At 43.1% G+C, this 20,349-nt stretch overlaps 1 protein-coding gene across 1 annotated transcript in view; it reads right to left on the bottom strand.

Annotated features, from left to right (window-relative positions):
• Positions 1-20,349, bottom strand: part of LOC126257955 (serine/threonine-protein kinase D1) — a 191,641-nt gene that overhangs the window by 83,385 nt on the left and 87,907 nt on the right. The window contains exon 9 of the mRNA XM_049955604.1: positions 7,900-7,946. Within this exon, the coding sequence (XP_049811561.1) occupies positions 7,900-7,946 (47 nt within the window). The remainder of the gene's footprint in view (positions 1-7,899; positions 7,947-20,349) is intronic.

Raw genomic sequence — 20,349 nt, 5'->3', positions numbered from 1 at the left:
TGTCCTGTAGAATAATCTTCTGGGGCAACTGTCAAAAAAGTAATTACTCTACAGAAGCATACTGTAAGAACATCGTGAAAAGTTGGTAACTTAATATATTGCAGAAGCCTCTTCAGCAACAAAGGGGTTCTTCACGTAAGTACCAACATATATATTTGAGAATAACAACTAGAGACGGCATTGTAAGTATTTGCATATTTGACTCCTTTTCACTAGTTATTGCCTATTTCAACTAAAATCTAGTGACGATGCAATTTATCACTCCATATTTACAATATTTTTAAAATTAAATGGGCAGTCTCTAGCACAATTTAGTTTTGATGTCTCACAGATTGACCGCGACCTATGTAATCGCTAACCGAGAGGCCACTGCCTAGCGAAATCATTACAGAAGAGGAACAGGAACAGGCAGACAGAGTCAATGCTCCTGTGCCCATGCCCCTGGTTAAACCCCTCTGCTGTTGTATCGTACGCGTCGACAACAATAAAATTAAACTGCGCAAGCTTTTAGTTGCACATCCATTGTTTCAGTTAAGCGTTTCATGGATAGCTGACACTCCTGGAACATTTACACATGACAAAATTGTTTTATATTGTCGAGTTTGTGAGAAAAATATTTTGTGCAAAAGAAAGTTTCAAATAGACCAGCACATCAAGACAAGTCTTCGTATCACAGGAATGCAGAAGAAAGGGCCACGAAGACAACTTCTGACAGCAGAAAGTTGCAGTAGCAGGGATTTGTCCAAAGGTAACCAAAAAAGTCAGTTTAACGTGGATCTTTGTGAAGCATTCATTGCAAGCAAAATTCCTCTTCACAAACTTACAAACACTATCCTCAAAGGCTTCCTGTGCAAATATTGCTTAAATCAAAATGTACCAAATGAATCAACATTGCATAAAAATTACATACTGACATACTGAAAGAAATGTGTAATGAACTCAAGGACAGCATTATATGGATTTCAGTTGACGAAACTACAGACACTTGTCACTGTAACATTGCAAATTGAACTGTTGGTGTTTTAAAGGAAGAGCCTTCTTTTTCCTATTTAGCGAGCTGCAAAGAACTTGAAAAAGTAAACAATTCTACAATCACCAGATTTGTGAATGAGGGTATTAGAAAAATATTCCCGGAATCTTCTACAGATGAAAGGGCATTTGTGTTTATTTCAGATACTGCTCCCTATATGATCAATGCAGGAAAAGCCCTCCAAGTGTTTTTATCCCAATTTGATTCATGTGACGTGCTTTGCTCATGGAGTATATCGACTTGCTGAAGAAGTACATTCCACATTTGTGAATATAATTAAAATGATTTCATCCACAAAGGAAGTGTGTCTAAAGGCTCCTACAAAGAAAAACTACCAAATGTGCCTTTACCCGCCGAACCAGTGGTCGTTGCGGTACATGGGTTGAAGTTGTGTTGTTTTACAATGAACATTTTGAGGCCTTAGAGGGGTAGTAAATGACTTTGATAGTGCAGAGACTTTGGTAGTTTGCCAGTGCAAGGAAGCTTTTAATGATGCCGGTATTAAAAAAGACATTGCTGTGATTAGCACTCATTTTTTCCCCATATACCTACAAGTATTAAAAAGCCTGAAACTCAAGGTTTGGCATTGTATGAATCTATTCGGTCAATGAATTAAATTATTCTAGAGAACTCCTCCCTGCCGGAAGTATTCCCAAGAAAACTTAAAGAAAAGTTTGAAAACATTTTAAACAATAACCCAGACTTTGAACCCTTGTGCCAAATTGATAGTTTTATTAATGGGACTGGTGACCTTTTACCGGGAACATTAAGTACCAACACAGCACCCAAATTCTGCCCAGTTACCTCAGTTGATGTAGAACGGTCCTTTTCTGCTTATAAAAATGTTTTGAGTGATCAAAGACACAATCTTACTACCAAACATTTGGAACAGTACTTTGTCATTTATGTTTACAATAGCAGAAAAATTTGAAATAAACTGTAAATTATGCTTTGGTTCAATAGTGTTAATTAAAAGTTAATGCTGTTCAAAAAAAAATTCATGATTGTATGTCGTTTTTTTAAATAAAATATCATGGAGTTTTTGAGCATGCCCCTCTGTGTGTGATGTATCTCAAAGTTGGTCCTGTACATATTGATTGTTTTGCTGCAACTCACTCGCATCACATCCACTTGTTACTGGCAACAATTGCAAAGAAGGAACAAGTCTTGAAACATGGTATGGTCCCCATTTTGCAAATTTTTAGAAAATAATCCTTGCAAATTTTTAGAAAATAATCCCAGAAAGGCTCCCTTCTTCAACTGTATCTGAAAGTATTCAGATAATGATACCAGTATTCAAAATGTACCAATTTTTCACATGGCTGGCATTCTCCCATGTAATTGATAAGCACAAGTTCTACTTTGGAGATATAATGCACACAGTAACAACAATGTTTTTTTATTATTTGATCTTGCATATTTTAACACTTTTCATGCATTTTAAGCATTTTTATGGGGTTTTTATGATGCATATAACCCAGTCTCTATTAACAACACTCAGAATAGTGGTCAGTAGCGAAAGGGGACAGCTAAAGTACCCTGTTACATTTCAATACATGTTTATGGTTTCCTGCTTTCATAAGAATCATGTGTCAAGATGTAAAATGCATGATAGTAATGTCGAATGGCTTAGTTTTCCAAGTGGAAAACTGTGCGTAGTTGAATATGGAGTGTAGAAGTGAGGTAAGGGGCACAGCAAGGTCTTCACAGTCTACGAATCATCAGTGGGTGCCTTACTGTGTGTGTATGCGAAGAGCAGAACTGTTTTACATTGCCAGTAATCAGAAACAATCCAGGAGTCATCAGCTGGCATCCTCAGTGTGTGGGCAGTGAAGAACAAATCTTTGTCTTATATTGCAAGTTACTTGAAATGAATTCTTTGTAACTCCAGAAACATTACACAACAGGGAATTACCAAATGAGGCAGTGCTACTGTTATATGCGGGAGGATGGAGAGGTTCTGTCTTGCCACAATGATTTGGGTTTTTCCATGGTTTTCCTAGAGCACTAAGGCCAATCCTTAATCAAGATCACAGCTGACCATCTATCCTATTCCCATAGGCTACCTGTCCTACTGTCATAAAGCATGTTACACACGTTGTATATTTTGTCCTAATGACTTGCATTGCATTATCTTGACAAATCATCTATCATTGTGAGATGATCCTTGGGTGAATAAAGACAAATAAAATAAAATAAAATAAAATAAAATAATAATTATTCGATATAGGTTCTGCCTTTTATGCTAACACCATTTTTTCTTGTTACCCAAACATGTTTTGGCACTTCTGTGCCATAATCAGTGGGTTTTGCTTACTGAAAAACTGTATTCTGGCTGTAGCTGATCTAACAAAATGAGGCCTAAATGCAATATTTCTCCTTACCTGGATTTTACATTATACGGTTTTGTCCCACAAAGATAGCTTGTCATCTGTTAACTTTTTACAGTTTTTCAATAAACAAAACCCACTGATGATGCCACAGAGATGCCAAAACATGTTCAAGTAACAAGAAAAAATAATGTTTCGCTTAAAAGGTGGAACCTGTATCCAATAATTTTAACTGCAATCACAGAAAAAAATACACGAGCTGCAAATCCAAAAAATGAATAATGTAATAACACTGAATATAGGATGAACTGTGCAATTCACAACCACCATTCTAGGAGCATAACAATTTTTCTATGGACTGTGCATTCTTATCTGAAGCTGACAATGTAGTTTTACATTCTGGACCAAAATAACAAGCTACTGGTAGACTTCGTGCAGTAAACTGAAAATTCCCAGATATTTTCAAAAAGTAAAAGAATACATTCTTTTGTGTGATCCGTTGTCACAAATGGAATTATTCATGTTCAACAATATTTATTAAAATATATATGTTTGACATATTCCATTCAGCAGTGTTACTTTTGCTGTTCATATATACACTACTTTATTGATATCAGAGATACATAACTCTATCTTCGGTCTCTCTCTGGACCAATTAATCAAATGTGGAATGCAGTGAGCAAATTGAATAGTATACATATAGAAGATTTATTGTTCTAGCCACTTTATGTGCTTTTAAGTAAAGAGGACATTACCAACAGATAAACTGATGATATCGAGATACATATACCTGTCTCACAAATGGACAATGTTAAGAAAATGCCTCAAGAAGAATATTTTAACTAGCAAAAGCTATACAGATGCCAAGATACAAAAATTTGGCTAACAGATTCCAACTAAGCAGGCAAGTTCAGCTCAGCAAAGTGAATTAGTAGAATTCTGATAGAATGTAAAGGGGACCTCTCATCAAATAGCACAGGCATTGAGTCATTGACAGGCACACACAAAAGAGAAACAAAACTTACTAGTTTTCAGAATCAGTCCTTTCTTGAGTTAGAATGTGTGTGTGTGTGTGTGTGTGTGTGTGTGTGTGTGTGTGTGTGTGTGTGTACAAGCGCGCGCGCACACACACATGCACGCAAAGACCCGCATGTGTGCCCCTATGTAGTGCCAGCTGGATGCACAATGCTGTGGTTACAGTTTGGCAGGTGACCTGGTCAGATGGAAGAAGCATCATGTTACATGGGTAGAGGGAGAGAGAAGCGGGAGGGGAAGGATCGTGGGGGGTAGGTAGTGGCCTGGAGGGACGCAGGTGGTTTGCTGGCTGGGAATGAGTGAGGGAGGTGGTGGGGTGACATGAGCATGGGTTAGGCATGTGATAGATGGGTGCCAGAGCCGGTATGGGGACGAGCACCAGGAAGGTGACATGGGGACATGAATTTACAGGGGGGAGAGGGGGGGGGAGGGATAGAACAGAAGAGGAACTGTTGGGTAGATGGTGTTGGTATTCAGTCACCCACCCAACCTGCAAAAAAATTTAGTCAATCCTTATGCCTTTCCTACTCCCAACATCCTGCCATGGGTATCATATCCCTGTGAAGGCCAAGGTGCAAGACCTGCCCAATCCAGCCATTAAGTACTACTTCAGTCTGGTCACAAACTTGCCCTATCTCACCAGAGCCACGGATTCCTGTGAAAGCAGTCACATCATATACAAACTCTGCCGCAATCACTGCACAAGTTTTTGTTAGTGTGACAACAAACCAGCTGTCCATCAGAATGAATGGCCACCACAAAACAAAGTTGACCACCCTGTGGCAAAATATGCAGCTTTGCAAAACAGGCTCAGTTTCAATGGCTGCTTCACAACCCAGGCCCTCTGGATGCTTCCCTCCACCACCAGTGTCAATCACCACCTCCCAATACACATCTCCATGTTACCTTTGCCATGCGCCGCTCCTCACCGTCTTTGGCACCTGTGCATCACACTCCCAGTCTGAACAACTGCCATTCCTCCCTCCCTCATTCCTAGCCAGCAAACCAGCTGCCTCCTTTCAAGTCACTACCTACTCACTTCCAACCCTTCTTCCTGCCTCCTACCTCTCCCTCCTCCTTGTTTCAGTTCTTGGCTTTGGGGATACATAAACAACTATTAGTACTCTGTGTAAAGTAATATACATGATTTGTTTGAAGCATTAGATAACAGCAGCAGATGAGTAGTACAACGCAAGGAGCAGTGGCCTTTTTCAAAGCAGCAATTTTTCTCCTAATAAACATAAACATATACTAGACAATATTATGAAAAGGATATAGTTGCTACTCACCTTATAGTGGAGTAGTGGAGATGCTGAGTCGCAAACAAGCACAACAAAATGACTGTTGGAAAGCGACCTTTCGGCCAACAATGCCTTCTTTGAAATTACACACACACACACACACACACACACACACACACACACACATGCTGCTGCTTACAGTCTGGCTTCAGATGCCAGTGACTGTGGTCGTGTGTGTGTGTGTGTGTGTGTGTGTGTGTGTGTGTGTGGAGGGGGGATGACTAATTTTGAAGATGGTCTTGCTTGCTGAAAGCTCACTTCCTGACAGTCTTCTGTTGTGCCTATCTGCTCTCTGAATCTCCGCTATTCTTGTCATAATATTGTTACATTCCATCCTGGATTTTCCATTGTTTAAACATATATAACAAAATTCCCAGAATTATCAGTATGAGGAGGCTAGTACTAGCCATTACTTCTTGTTAGTAGTCTTTACAGATGTTGTCTACAATGGCTGCTACCACCTGTTAATGTATGGCTTGATTCATTCCATGTCCCACAAGACTCTCTTCATGATGAGATTTATGAGAACGTGCACGTTGTTTACTAATTAGCATGTGTTCACTTCACAATGTTTTATATCAGAATAACCACAACTAAATTGGCTGAATACACGAATAAACTTGAAATAACTGTCTGTCATGGGGAGACCCAGTAGCCAGCTACTGAACATGTTCAACAGCATGACTCTCAAGACTTGAGTGTTTGTTACATGATACAAGCCATTTGGATCCTCCCAGCAAGCTCTAGTTTCCCTGAATTCCATACGTGAGAAGTTATTTACTTACATATTCTCACATTCTGTCAGCTTCCTGGACTCAGGCTCCCATAACATCTCCCTCCCAAATTTATTTAGTTCTCATTCTCACAACTGGTGGGTCCCTTACATTATGTCGTCTGAGAAACCTAAACATCCTTTTGAAACTATATAATAGTTGCAAATGCTCAGAGTAGCTTTTTTAATCTGCTTCTAATTGTGTCTTATAATCAGTACTGAAATTTGCATCTCGAAGGTATGTAATGGTCAGGCGATTTGTCTCCTTGCTACTGGACAATGAAATTAAAACATATAAACAGGAGAAAAAGAGAAGGTAAGCTAATGTTAACAATATGGAGCAACACATGTCCTTTATCACACAATTCAACTGAAAACAGCCGTTAGTAAAAAGTTGAACGTCTAACCAAACCTAACAAACAAGGTAAATAAGACAATCAAAGCATGTCCTACCGAAAATTACCTTTGTGAGAAGATTTAATGTTCATCATAACATTAACATCAGAGTCCCTCGGTGTTAACTTCACGTACATCACTGCATTGACAGGTATTACTGTTAAAAGCTTTACATTTACTCTTGTGCATAACGCCTTACATTAATTATAAATCTGTAATAGAGCTGAACTTAATCAAGAGAATCCAGGAATCAACATGAAAAATGATGTGTTACTTGAATAACTTGATGCCAAAACTGACCTGCACAAAGCTATACAACTACTGTACAATTCTACAAACAGCATTGAGCATTACTATTGTAATCAGATGTAACAGAAAACCATCTTGTTATCCATCAGTGTAACACGATGACTCTTATGTACGTAATATTATATCCCCAAATGTCTTTGTTTGTCTTAATTTCTTTTTTACCCAGCAAACCTGGCTAAGGGTATGTTGAGGTACTTCTTATTCAAAATCAAAGTAAAATATGAGAACCAAAATTACAAAATGAAATTTATGGTGCATGGATAGAAGACTAACATTTAGAATATCTGAAATGGTACTTGAGCGAGGGATTGAGAGTTTCTTCTTTCAGTCAAAAACAGGTAAGGTTTGGAAGAAAAGATATTATCTAAGACAAGACAAAGCAGTTATTCAGAATGAAAGAGACAGAGTAATATAGGAAAATCAGGTTTTATACCTTTACTTGGTGCTGCTGTTTTGTCTTTGAGATTTTTGTTGTTGTTGTTGTTGTTAAATCAAGACAATATTTAGATCACTATAGGAACAACTGCCTTCCACAACAAAGCTCTATTCCATAAGAACAAGAATATATTACAAAAGTCGATATTCCACTTGCGCAACTAACACTGTATGCTTGCACACCTGAGTCTGTGAGGAGTACATGAGAATTCAGTAGTACACACTAAATTAAATCTGAATGCCTCATATCATTACATACTATAATTTTGATTATGAATAACATATGATTACCTTGTTGGTCGTTTGATGAGAGGCTCAGCATCATCACAGTTTTGATCCTACAACATGTTAAAACAAAGTTACGTTAGTTTGTTGCAAGCTGAAAAAACCTTTAATCATACAACTTCATATACAAATGGGAATTGCTAGAAAAATACTTGAATGACATTCAGAAAGATAAAGCAAAATTTTCAAGTATCTCATATCTATTTCAAAGTAATTATTGTCTCATCATAAAAACAGTGATCTTCGACAGTAACTGTGGGTAGTAAGAACAGTAACGTAAATGAATAATTAACCTCTTGATTTTTATTCCAGTACGCACAACACTCTAAAAATCCCTATACATATAACCTACTCTGAACTAATGCACCTGGGGAATTTATCAAGTCAATGAACATGAAAACTATAGTCAATGTACTGTGTAGAAAAATGTTAGATTTATGTGACTTATCACCACATGAGTAGAATGCTTGTGACTCCAATGTTATTAAATGCACACACCATCCTGTAAGCCAAGAAATGTCTTGTGAAGCGAAAACTGATACTATCAAGGGACAGATTTGCCCTCTCACTAACAATGAGGTCATTAGTGACAGTAGTACAGAAACCTGCCACCGCTTAAATTTTGATTAATAATCAGCATTGGCAGCAGGAGACTTCTGGCATAAGCAGTCACCCTCATTCTGCCAATGGCCTTGTCAAAGAGGGCGGACGGAGGTTCACGGCACATTCTTGCCCTTGGGGTGGGAAACAGCCCCTACAGTTGGAAGAATCTACAATGATCAATGGCATGAGGATGCAGAAGTCAATGGAAACAACTGCATTAAAGACACATAACTTGCATCTACCATACAGCAGAGATGCTGAGTTGCAGACAGGCACAATAAAAAGACTTTTACAATTAAAGCTTTCGGCCATTAAGGCCTTCGTCAACAACAACAACACACACACACACACACACACACACACACACACAGACACACACAAATGCAACTCACACTAACAGACAAAAGCTTTAATTGTAAAAATCTTTTTGTTGTGCCTATCTGCTACTCAGCATCTCCACTATAAGGTGTGTAGCAACTTTCCTTTTCATAATATTGTTACATTCCGTCCTGGATTTTCCATTGTTTGGTAACTTGTATCCATAGGACAAGTGGTCTATAATTGAAAAAGTGTCATCATGATCTCTCCATTGGCAAAAGATTCCAGAAAAGTTCCCCATTAGGATCCCTGGGAGGGGAACGCCAAGAGGGAGGTGACCAAGAGAAAAGGTTAAATAACCAACAAAATGATAATGTTTTACAAGCTGGGGCATGGAATGTCAGATACCTGAACATGGTAGGGAAGCTAAAAAGTCTGGAGAGGGAAATGCAAAGGCTCAATCTAGATATAGTAGGTCAGTGAAGTAAAACAGAAAGAAGACAAGGGTTGGGGGGCAGGGGGGGGGGGGGGGGGACCAAACTGCTAGGTCATCAGTCCCTTGTTCCCAGTAGAACAATTACCCAAGGGAAAGAAGGAAACAAAGAAGACGTAAGGCACAATAACAGGAGAAAGGAAGAACCAGAAGAATGACAGGAGGTCAACAAACACCCCAAGGACAAAACAGGTTAAGAAAACCACAGAGAGACGCAAGAAACAGAGAGAAGACATTAAAAACAAGAAAGCAGATTACCATGGCTGGCTGACCATGAGAATAAAAAAGGAGAAGCCCGCCACTCTGCAACACATTAAAACCTCCACCCTAAAAGCCCTAGGGTGTAGGGCACAGAGGGACAAAGGATGTGCTACAACTCAGATCAAATGATAAAACCCACCCTCACGAATAAATCGTAAAACTAAAGCTGCTGTTGAGGCACTGTCGCCCAACACTGAAGGCAGGGTGCTGTGAAAGTTAAAAGTCCGCCACAGAGCGGCTAAAAGTGTGCAGTCCAGCAAGATATGGACGGCCGTCATTCGCAAGCCACAGCGACACCGAGGTGGGCCCTCGCGACAGAGGAGGTAACCATGGATGAGCCACATATGGCCAGTGCGGAGCTGACAAAGGACAACCGATTCCCTGTGAGAAGCCCGCAGGGAAGACTTCCACACATTTGCAGTCTCCTTAATCATACGCAGTTTGTTGTGCATACCGTTATGCCACTCTGTCTCCCAAAGCCGAAAAACCTTGTGGCGTAAGACAGAACGCAGGTCAGTTTCAGAGATGCTCATCTCCAGTAGCAGTTTCCACGTAGCCTGTTCGGCCAGCCTAATGGCAAGTTCATCGCCTGGGATTCAGATGTGTCCTGGGGTCCACACAAACATCACTGAATGGCTGGACTGTTCCAGGGCAGAGATGGACTCCTGGATGTTGGCTACCACAGGATGGCGAGCATAGCACTCATCGAATGCTTGTAAGCTGCTCAGGGTGTCAGAACAAAGAAGAAACAACTCACCAGAACAGAAACGGATGTACTGAAGTGCACGAGATATGGGCACATGCTCTGCAGTGAATACACTGCAGCCAGTGGGCAAGGAATGCTGTTCCATACGGCCTCTCTGGACACAGGTGAAGCCAACATTACCGTCAGCCATCGAGTCGTCGGTGTAAACAACTTCAGAGCCCCGAAACATGTCAAGACTCGAGAGGAAGTGACAGTGGAGAGCAGCGGGATTATCGAAGTCCTTAGCGCCATGCAAAAGTTCCAGATGAAGCTTCAGCCGAGGTGTACACCATAGAGCTGTACGTGAATGGACCTCAAGTAGAGGTGGTAAAGGGAAGGACTCCAGTTCGGAGAGAAGGGATCGCACATGAACCGTAATCGTGTGCCCTGACCAGGGCCGCTGATGTGGGAAATGAATTGCCACGGGTGGGAAAAGTTGTGCATGTCGGATCCGCAATACAGGGAGTCCGGCCTCCATCAGGACTCTGCTCACTGGACTTGTTCTAAAAGCTCCAGTCGCTAGGTGAACGCCACAGTGGTGCACTAGGTCGAGTAAACACAACGCTGAGGGTGCCGCCGAACCATAAACCAGACTCCCATAGTCAAGGCGGGATTGAAAAAGGGCTCTGTAGAGCTGCAGCAGTGTAGAGCAATCTGCACCCCAGTTGGTGTTGCTCAGGCAGTGGAGGGTATTGAGGTGCTGCCAGCACTTCCACTTAAGCTGACGAAGGTGAGGTAGCCAAGACAACCAGGTGTCAAAAAACAGTCCTAAGAATCGATATGTATCCACTACAGTGAGTGGATTGTCATTAAGGTAAAGTTCTGGTTCTGGATGAATGGTACGATGCCAACAGAAGTGCATGACACACGACTTTGCAGCTGAAAACTGAAAGCCGTAGGATAGAGCCCATGACTGTGTCTTGTGAAGGTTCCCTGTAGGTGCCACTCAGGAACACCAGTACTGGAGGAGCAATATGAAATGCAGAAGTCATCCACATACAGAGAAGGGGAGACCGATGGCCCTACAGCTGCTGCTAGGCTGTTCATGGCCACTAAAAATAGACATATGGAGTCCTATGGAACGTTATTCTCCTGAATACGGGTGCCACTCAGGAACACCAGTACTGGAGGAGCAATATGAAATGCAGAAGTCATCCACATACAGAGAAGGGGAGACCGATGGCCCTACAGCTGCTGCTAGGCTGTTAATGGCCACTAAAAATAGACACATGGAGTCCTATGGAACGTTATTCTCCTGAATAGGGGGAGGGGGGGGGTTACTATGGGAGACACCAACTTGGATGTGGAAAGTACAGAGCAACAGGAAGTTTTGGATAAAAAACCAGGAGCAGGCTCCAGAGACCCCACTCACACAATGTGGCAAGGATAGGATTTAGCCGTGTCGTGTCGTGTCCTTTACCTAAGTCAAAAAAGACGGCAACCAGGTGTTGGCATCTGGAAAAGGCTGTTCAGATGGCAGACTCGAGAGACACAAGATTATCAGTGGTAGAGCAACCCCGTTGGAAGCCACCCTGACATGAGGCCAAGAGGCCATGTGACTCCAGGACCCAACCCAATCACCGACACACCATACGTTCCAGCAGCTTACAGAGAATGTTGGTGAGGCTGATGGGCCAATAGCTATCCACATCCAGCGGGTTTTTACCACCAGAATGATGGTGCTCTCCTGCCATTGCAATGGAAAGTCACCATCGCACCAGATCCAGTTGAAGATGATGAGGAGATATCGCTTGGAGTCAGACGAGAGATGTTTAATCATCTGATTGTGGATCCAATATGGCCCAGAAGCTGTGTTGGGGCAATGTGCAAGGGTGCTGAGGAGCTCCCACCCTGTAAATGGGGCGTTATACGGTTCACTGTGGAGTGCAGTGAATGAGAGGACTTTCCTTTCCATCTGCCGTTTGAGAGTGCAAAAGACTGTGGGATAGTTCTCTGATGCAGAGGCTCGAGCATAGTGCTCAGTAAAGTGCTTGGCAATTGAGTTTGCATCGGTAGAGAGCACGGCATTGATGTTAACGCCAGGGACACTTGTTGGGATCTGGTACCCAAAAAGATGTCTGATCTACATCCATACTTGGGAAGGTGACATATGGCACCCAATCGTGAACACGTACCTCTCCCAACACTCCTGTTTTTGTCATTTTATAAGCAGGCGAATGCGGGCACGGAGTAGCTTAAAGGTTATTAAGTGCTCTAGGGAAGGGTGCTGCTTATGTCGCTGTAGAGCTTGCCAACGGTCTTTAACTGCCTCAGCGACTTCTGTCAATCACCAAGGGACTGTCTTTTGCCAGGAGCACCCTAGAGAATGAGGAATCGCATTTTCCGCCGCAGAAACGATTGTTGTAGGAACCTGCTCAAGCACAACATTGATGGCACCATGTGGGGGAGATTCAATGGTGACAGCAGAGGTGAAGGCTACCCAGTCTGCCTTGTTATAGGGTTATAGGGCCATGTCCATCTGGGTAGGCGTCAATGGGCATGACGCCGGGGGTATGACAGGAATTGGTCACTACCACACAGGTCGTCATGAGCTCTCAAGTGGATAGATGGGAGAAGGCCAGGACTGCAAACTGAGAGAGCAATAGTTGAATATGTCCATGTGCCACACTGAAATGTGTCATGGCACCTGTATTTAAGAGGCAGAGGATGAGTAGGGACAGTAAATTTTCGACATTTCTGCCACGGCCAGTAAGCATGGTGCTACCCCACAAGGGGTTATGGGCGTTAAAATCTCCCAAAAGTAGGGAAGGTTTAGGGAGTTGATCAATCAGTGCAGCCAATATGTTCAGGGGTACCGCACCATCTGGAGGGAGATATATGTTGCAGTTATTTCCTGTGTTGTCTGTATTCTGACAGCCACAGATTCAAGAGGAGTTTGAAGGGGCACAGGTTCACTACATACCGAGTTCAGGACATAGATGCAAACTCCACCCGACACTCAATTATATTCGCTATGGCTCTTGTAATATCCCCTGTAGCCACGAAGGGCAGGGGTTTGCATTGCTGGGAACAGGTTTCCTGGAGGGCGATGCAGAAAGCAGTTGTAAAGCTTAACAGTTGCCATAGCCAGGTGGTGTAAAAAGCCGTCGCAATTCCACTGGAGGATGACGTGAGTGTGAGACTGGGAAGGCATGAAACACTCAATGAGGCAGTCTACGTCTCAGGGTCACCTGCTGCCACCAACTTATTTCCTGAACAGGCTGTATCCATTGTGCCTGAGGGTCTGGCGAGATCTAGGTCCTCAGCGGACACCAGAATCTTCACCTCATTCCCAAACACAGAGCTTGTAGGCAGCGGTGGTGTGGGTGCCACTGCAATTCCCTTGGTCTTGGGGGTCTTCTTCCTGGATTTCTCTCGCTGATCCTTGGGTTTCTCTGGCTGGGAGGGCTTCACTGATTCAGTCTTCGGGACTGATAATGATCACGAAGCCCTATGACCAGCTGCTTTTGGGCACTTCAGCTACTGGTGGGTGTCATCTTTCCCACTAGCAGATACCTGGGAAGGGAGTGACCCAAGGGACCCCTAGCGAGAGGAGCCGAAGAAGACTTACGCTTCTCCAGTTGAGAAATAAGGACTGGTGTCCCCTATGGTTGGGTGGACAGTGCTCCCAAGGTAGGTGGTGTGGGAGCAACAGACGGAAGTGCCCCCCACCATCAAGGGGGCAGGTGTAGTCTTTCGGCTCAGAGAGCCAACTGGAACTCACGGAACAGATGGGGCTACAACTGTTCTCGTAGCGACATCATATGAAGAGGTCATGGCCACAGGATGTAGGCACTCAAATTTTCTCTTAGCCTCAGTTTAGGTCAGTCAGTCCCAGGGTCTTGTATTCCATGATTTTCCTTTCTTGCTGTAAAATTCTGAAGTCTGGAAAAGAAGGTCCCTGTGGAATATAACACCCAGGACCATATTTAAGCTGTTATGAGGCATGTTGGTAATGGAAACATCCCTCAGCTTGTCACAAACAAGTAATGCCCATGACTGGGCGGAGGAGGCTGTTTTTATCAAGAATGACCCTGACTGCATTTTGGACAAGCCCTCCACCTCCCTCTAAATGCTTTACAGAAAACTGAGGCTTCATCGAGGCAAAGGGGTCCTCAACAGCTCTCGTAAATACGAGGTACCGCGGCAAATGAGGTTCGCTGCCATCCTTACACTGGCGCTCCTTCCATGGTGTGGTCAGGGAGGGGAACAATTTAGGATCATACTTCCTTGAATTGTACTGAGACTTGGAACACTTAGAGACAGCTGGTGTTTGATCAACAGTAAGTGATGACATGGTACGCTTCATAGCATGTCATCCGCTCTGATGACACTCCGACCAGGGGACCTCCCCACGGGCGCCACAGAGCTGCAGCAAAGGCCACCTGGCAGGATGGCCATTGCCGGGAATCCCGATGCTCCAGGGTGACAGGCATCTACTCCATGGCATACATGGGGAGTTAACGGTGCAGGCATCAGCAGAGCGATCCCTGTGTAGTCAGGGGGCTACAACCAACAGGGTACATGGTGGCCCCATCACAATGGACTGGCTACTGTGCTGGATATGAGGTGCAAAGAACTCCATGTTCATCATCGAAGCAAAAAACGACACTGCATAGTGGGTGGAGGCAAACGCAACCAGGGAGGTGTCCTCACCTAAGAGATGGAGGATGAGCGGGACTGCAATGCCAAGACGAGAAAGTGAGCTTAAGATCTCAATGCACGATGGTCACGATGCACCATGTAAGGCACCCTTCCCAAACTGGCTCGCTCTTCAGGAAGATTTTGAAAAATCGAGGTCAAACCCTACAGGGGACCATCACATAAAGGCTGAAAGGTGTGAGACTCTGTTTAGTCGCTTCTTACGACAGGAAGGAATACCTCGGGCTTATTCTAACCCGCAGGCCCGCATGGGGCAAACAGTTCAGTGATACGGTTGTTTTATCAGATTCAACAACAAACCAATACTGACAATGATAGTTCAGGTATACACGCTGACGTCGCAAGCTGAAGATAAAGAGGATAGAAAATATATGACGGTACTGCATGGGTAATACAGTACGTGAAGAGAGACGAAAATCTAATAGTCTTGGGGCACTGGAATGCTGTTGTAAGGGAAGGAGTAGAAGAAAAGGTTACAGAAGAATATGGGCTTGGGACAAGGAATGAGAGAAGAGAAAGACTAACTGTGTTCTGTAATAAATTTCAGCTAGTAATAGTGAATACTCTGTTCAAAAATTGCAAAAGGAGGAGGTATACTTGGAAAAGGCCTAGTGATACGGGAAGATTTCAGTTATATTACATCATGGTCAGACAAAGATTCTGAAATGAGATACTGGATTGTAAGGCATACCCAGGAACAGACACAGACTCAGATCACAACGCAGTAGGCTGAAGTTTAAGAGATTAGTCAGGAAGAATCAGTAGACAAAGAAGTGGTATGTAGAAGTACTATGGAATGTCGAGATACACTAGAAGTTCTCTAAGTCTACGGATACAGCAATAAGGAATAGCTCAGTAGGCACTACAGTTGAAGAGGAACAGACGTCACTAAAAAGAGCAATTACAGAAGTTGGAAAGAAAAACATTGGTACAAAGAAGATAACTGTGAAGAAACCATGGGTAACAGAAGAAATATAAAGAATATAAAGAAGGAAGTACAAAAATGTTCAGGGGAATACAGGAATACAAGCCATTTAGGAAAGAAATAAACAGAAAGTGTAGGGTACCTAATACAAAACGGCTGCATCAAAAACGTGAAGAAATCGAAAAAGAAGTGGTGGTCGGTAGGACAGACTCAGCTTATAGAAAAGTGAAAACTATCTTCAGTGAAATTAAAAGCAAGAGTGGTAACATTAAGAGAGCAACAGGAATTCTACTGCTAAATGCAGAGGACAGAGTGGATAGGTGGAATGAGTACACTGAAGGCCTCTATGAGGGGGAAGATATGTCTCATGTGATAGAAGAAGAAACAGGGGTCAATTTAGAAGAGATAGGGGAAACAGAATTAGAATCAAAATTCAAGACAGCTTTGGAAGACTTAGCAGAAGGGATAGATAACATTCCAGGAGAATTTCTAAAATCATTGGGGGAGGTGGCAACAAAACGACCATTTACGTTGGTGTGTGGGATGCAGGAGTCTGGCAACACACCATCTGACTTTTGGAAAAATATCATCCACACAATTCCGAAGACTGCAACAGCTGATAAGTGCAAGAATTATAGCACAATCAGCTTAAAAGCTCATGCACCGAAGTTCCTTACAGGAATAATTCACAGAAGAATGGAAAAGAAAATTGAGGTTGCATTAGATGACGATCAGTTTGGCTTTAGGAAAGATAAAGGCACCAGAGCGGCAATCGCTGTTGACAATCAAAGCAAGACTAAAGAAAAATCAAGACATGTTCATAGGATTTGTCAAACTGGAAAAAGCGTTTGACAGTGTAAAATAGTGCAAGATGTTGAAAATTCTGAGAAAAACAGGGGTAAGCTATAGGGAGAGATGGGTAATAAAAAAATTTACAAAAGCTAAGAGGGTATAAGAGGAGTGGATGACCAAGAATGAAGTGTTCGTATTAAAAAGGGTGTAAGACAAAGATGTACTGTTCAATCTGTACATTAAGGTTCAGGAGTAGAATTAAAATTCAAGGTGAAAGGATACCAATGATACGATTCGCTGATGACATTGCTATCGTAAGTGGAAGTGAAGAATTACATGACCTGCTAAATGGAATGAACATTCTAATGAGTACAGAATATGGACTGAGAGTAAATCGAAGAAAGATGAAACTAATGAGAAGTAGCAGAAATGAAACAGCGAGAAACTTGACATCAGGATTGATGGTCATGAAGTAGATGGAGTTAAGGAATTCTGCTACCTAGGCAGCAAAATAACCAGTGAGAGACGGAGCAAGGAGGACACCAAAAGCAGGCTAGCACTGGCAGAAAGGGCATTCCTGGCCAAGAGAAGTGAGCTAATATCGAACATAGGCCTTACCTTGAGGAAGAAATTTCTGATAATGTAAGTCTGGAGCACAGCATTGTATGGTAGTGAAATATGGACTGTAGGAAAATCAAATCAGAAGAGAATCGAAGTATTTGAGATGTGGTGCTACAGACGAATATAAAAATGTAGGTGAATTGATAAGGTAATAAATGAGGTGGTTCTGCACAGAATCGGAGAGAAATGGGGTATGTGGAAGACACTGACAAGAAGAAGGGACAGGATGATAGGATATCTGTCACGAAACAAGGAAATGACTTTCATAGTACTAGGGGGAGCTGCAGAGGGCAAAAACTCAGGAAAACAGAGATTGGAATACATTAAGCAAATAACTGAGGAGGTAGGTTGCAAGTGCTACTTTGAGGCGAAGAGGTTGGCACAGGAGGGAGATTCATGGTGGGCTGCTGTGATGAAGGAAGCTGGAATATTTTTACTTCCCCTCTTGTTTTGCCATCTGTCCCCTTAAAATTCATTTTTTTTTTCATGTCTGACTAATTACCATTAACATACGTGAGTATAACCTGCATTTTCATAAAAGAAAAAGGTTGGTCCCCAATTTTAAAGAATATAATACCAGATCTAATTTTGTGCTTAGTTTTATGTATGTAACTGATTTTTCAATATATCTAAAAACACAGATGTGACTTACCGAACGAAAGTGCTGGCAGGTCGATAGACACACAAACAAACACAAACATACACACAAAATTCAAGCTTTCGCAACAAACTGTTGCCTCATCAGGAAAGAGGGAAAGACGAAAGGATGTGGGTTTTAAGGGAGAGGGTAAGGAGTCATTCCAATCCCGGGAGTGGAAAGACTTACCTTAGGGGGAAAAAAGGACAGGTATACACTCGCACACACACACACATATCCATCCACACATACACAGACACAAGCAGACATTTGTAAAGGCAAAGAGTTTGGGCAGAGATGTCAGTCGAGGTGGAAGTACAGAGGCAAAGATGTTGTTGAAAGACAGGTGAGGTATGAGCGGTGGCAAAATGAAATTAGCGGAGATTGAGGCCTGGCGGATAACGAGAAGAGAGGATATACTGAAGGGCAAGTTCCCATCTCCGGAGTTCTGACAGGGTGGTGTTAGTGGGAAGTATCGAGATACCCCGGACAGTGTAACACTGTGCCAAGATGTGCTGGCCGTGCACCAAGGCATGTTTAGCCACAGGGTGATCCTCATTACCAACAAACACTGTCTGCCTGTGTCCATTCATGCGAATGGATAGTTTGTTGCTGGTCATTCCCACATAGAAAGCTTCACAGTGTAGGAAGGTCAGTTGGTAAATCACGTGGGTGCTTTCACACGTGGCTCTGCCTTTGATCGTGTACACCTTCCGGGTTACAGGACTGGAGTAGGTGGTGGTGGGAGGGTGCATGGGACAGGTTTTACACCGTGGGCGGTTACAAGGGTAGGAGCCAGAGGGTAGGGAAGGTGGTTTGGGGATTTCATAGGGATGAACTAAGAGGTTACGAAGGTTAGGTGGACGGCGGAAAGACACTCTTGGTGGAGTGGGGAGGATTTCATGAAGGATGGATCTCATTTCAGGGCAGGATTTGAGGAAGTTGTATCCCTGCTGGAGAGCCACATTCAGAGTCTGATCCAGTCCCGGAAAGTATCCTGTCACAAGTGGGACACTTTTGCGGTTCTTCTGTGGGAGGTTCTGGGTTTGAGGGGATGAGGAAGTGGCTCTGGTTATTTGCTTCTGTACCCGGTCAGGAGGGTAGTTGCGGGATGCAAAAGCTGTTTTCAGGTTGTTGGTGTAATGGTTCAGGGATTCCGGACTGGAGCAGATTCGTTTGCCAAGAAAGACCTAGGCTGTAGGGAAGGGACCGTTTGATGTGGAATGGGTGGCAGCTGTCATAATGGAGGTACTGTTGCTTGTTGGTGGGTTTGATGTGGACGGACGTGTGAAGCTGGCCATTGGACAGGTGGAGGTCAACATCAAGGAAAGTGGCATGGGATTTGGAGTAGGACCAGGTGAATCTGATGGAACCAAAGGAGTTGAGGTTGGAGAGGAAATTCTGGAGTTCTTCTTCACTGTGAGTCCAGATCATGAAGATGTCATCAATAAATCTGTACCAAACTTTGGGTTGGCAGGCCTGGGTAACCAAGAAGGCTTCCTCTAAGCTACCCGTGAATGGGTTGGCGTACGAGGGCCATCCTGGTGCCCATGGCTGTTCCCTTTAATTGTTGGTATGTCTGGCCTTTGAAAGTGAAGAAGTTGTGGGTCAGGATGAAGCTGGCTACGGTAATGAGGACAGAAGTTTTTGATAGGGTGGCAGGTGATCGGCGTGAAAGGAAGTGCTCCATCGCAGCGAGGCCCTGGACGTGCGGAATATTTGTGTATAAGTTAGTGGCATCAATGGTTACAAGGATGGTTTCTGGGGGTACAGACTGGGTAGGGATTCCAGGCGTTCGAGAAAGTGGTTGGTGTCTTTGATGAAGGATGGGAGACTGCATGTAATGGGTTGAAGGTGTTGATCTATGTAGGCAGAGATACGTTCTGTGGGGGCTTGGTAGCCAGCTACAATGGGACAGCCGGGATGATTGGGTTTGTGAATTTTAGGAAGAAGGTAGAAGGTAGGGGTGTGGGGTGTTGGTGGGGTCAGGAGGTTGATGGAGTCAGGTGAAAGGTTTTGTGGGGGGTCTGTGTATGTGCAGATGGATATGTGTGTGTGTGTGTGCGCGAGTGTATACCTGTCCTTTCTTCCCCCTAAGGTAAGTCTTTCCACTCCCGGGATTGGAATGACTCCTTACCCTCTCCCTTAAAACCCACATCCTTTCGTCTTTCCCTCTCCTTCCCTCTTTCCTGATGAAACAACCTTGGGTTGTGAAAGCTTGAAATTTGTGTGTGTTTTTAATTGTGTCTCTCTACCAGCACTTTCTGGTTTGGTAAGTCACAGCATCTTGTTTTTTTATATATATTTTTCCCACGTGGAGTTTCCCTCTATTATATTCATAACTGATTTTTCAATTTATATTGACTCTTCCTAGTTAGTATCTCTCATTGTAGGGTGAA

This window comes from Schistocerca nitens, chromosome 1, assembly GCF_023898315.1.
Source record: "Schistocerca nitens isolate TAMUIC-IGC-003100 chromosome 1, iqSchNite1.1, whole genome shotgun sequence".
NCBI classification, from domain to species: domain Eukaryota; kingdom Metazoa; phylum Arthropoda; class Insecta; order Orthoptera; family Acrididae; genus Schistocerca; species Schistocerca nitens.
Note: the sequence above shows the minus strand (reverse complement) of the source record. Positions and strands in the feature narration are given on the sequence as shown.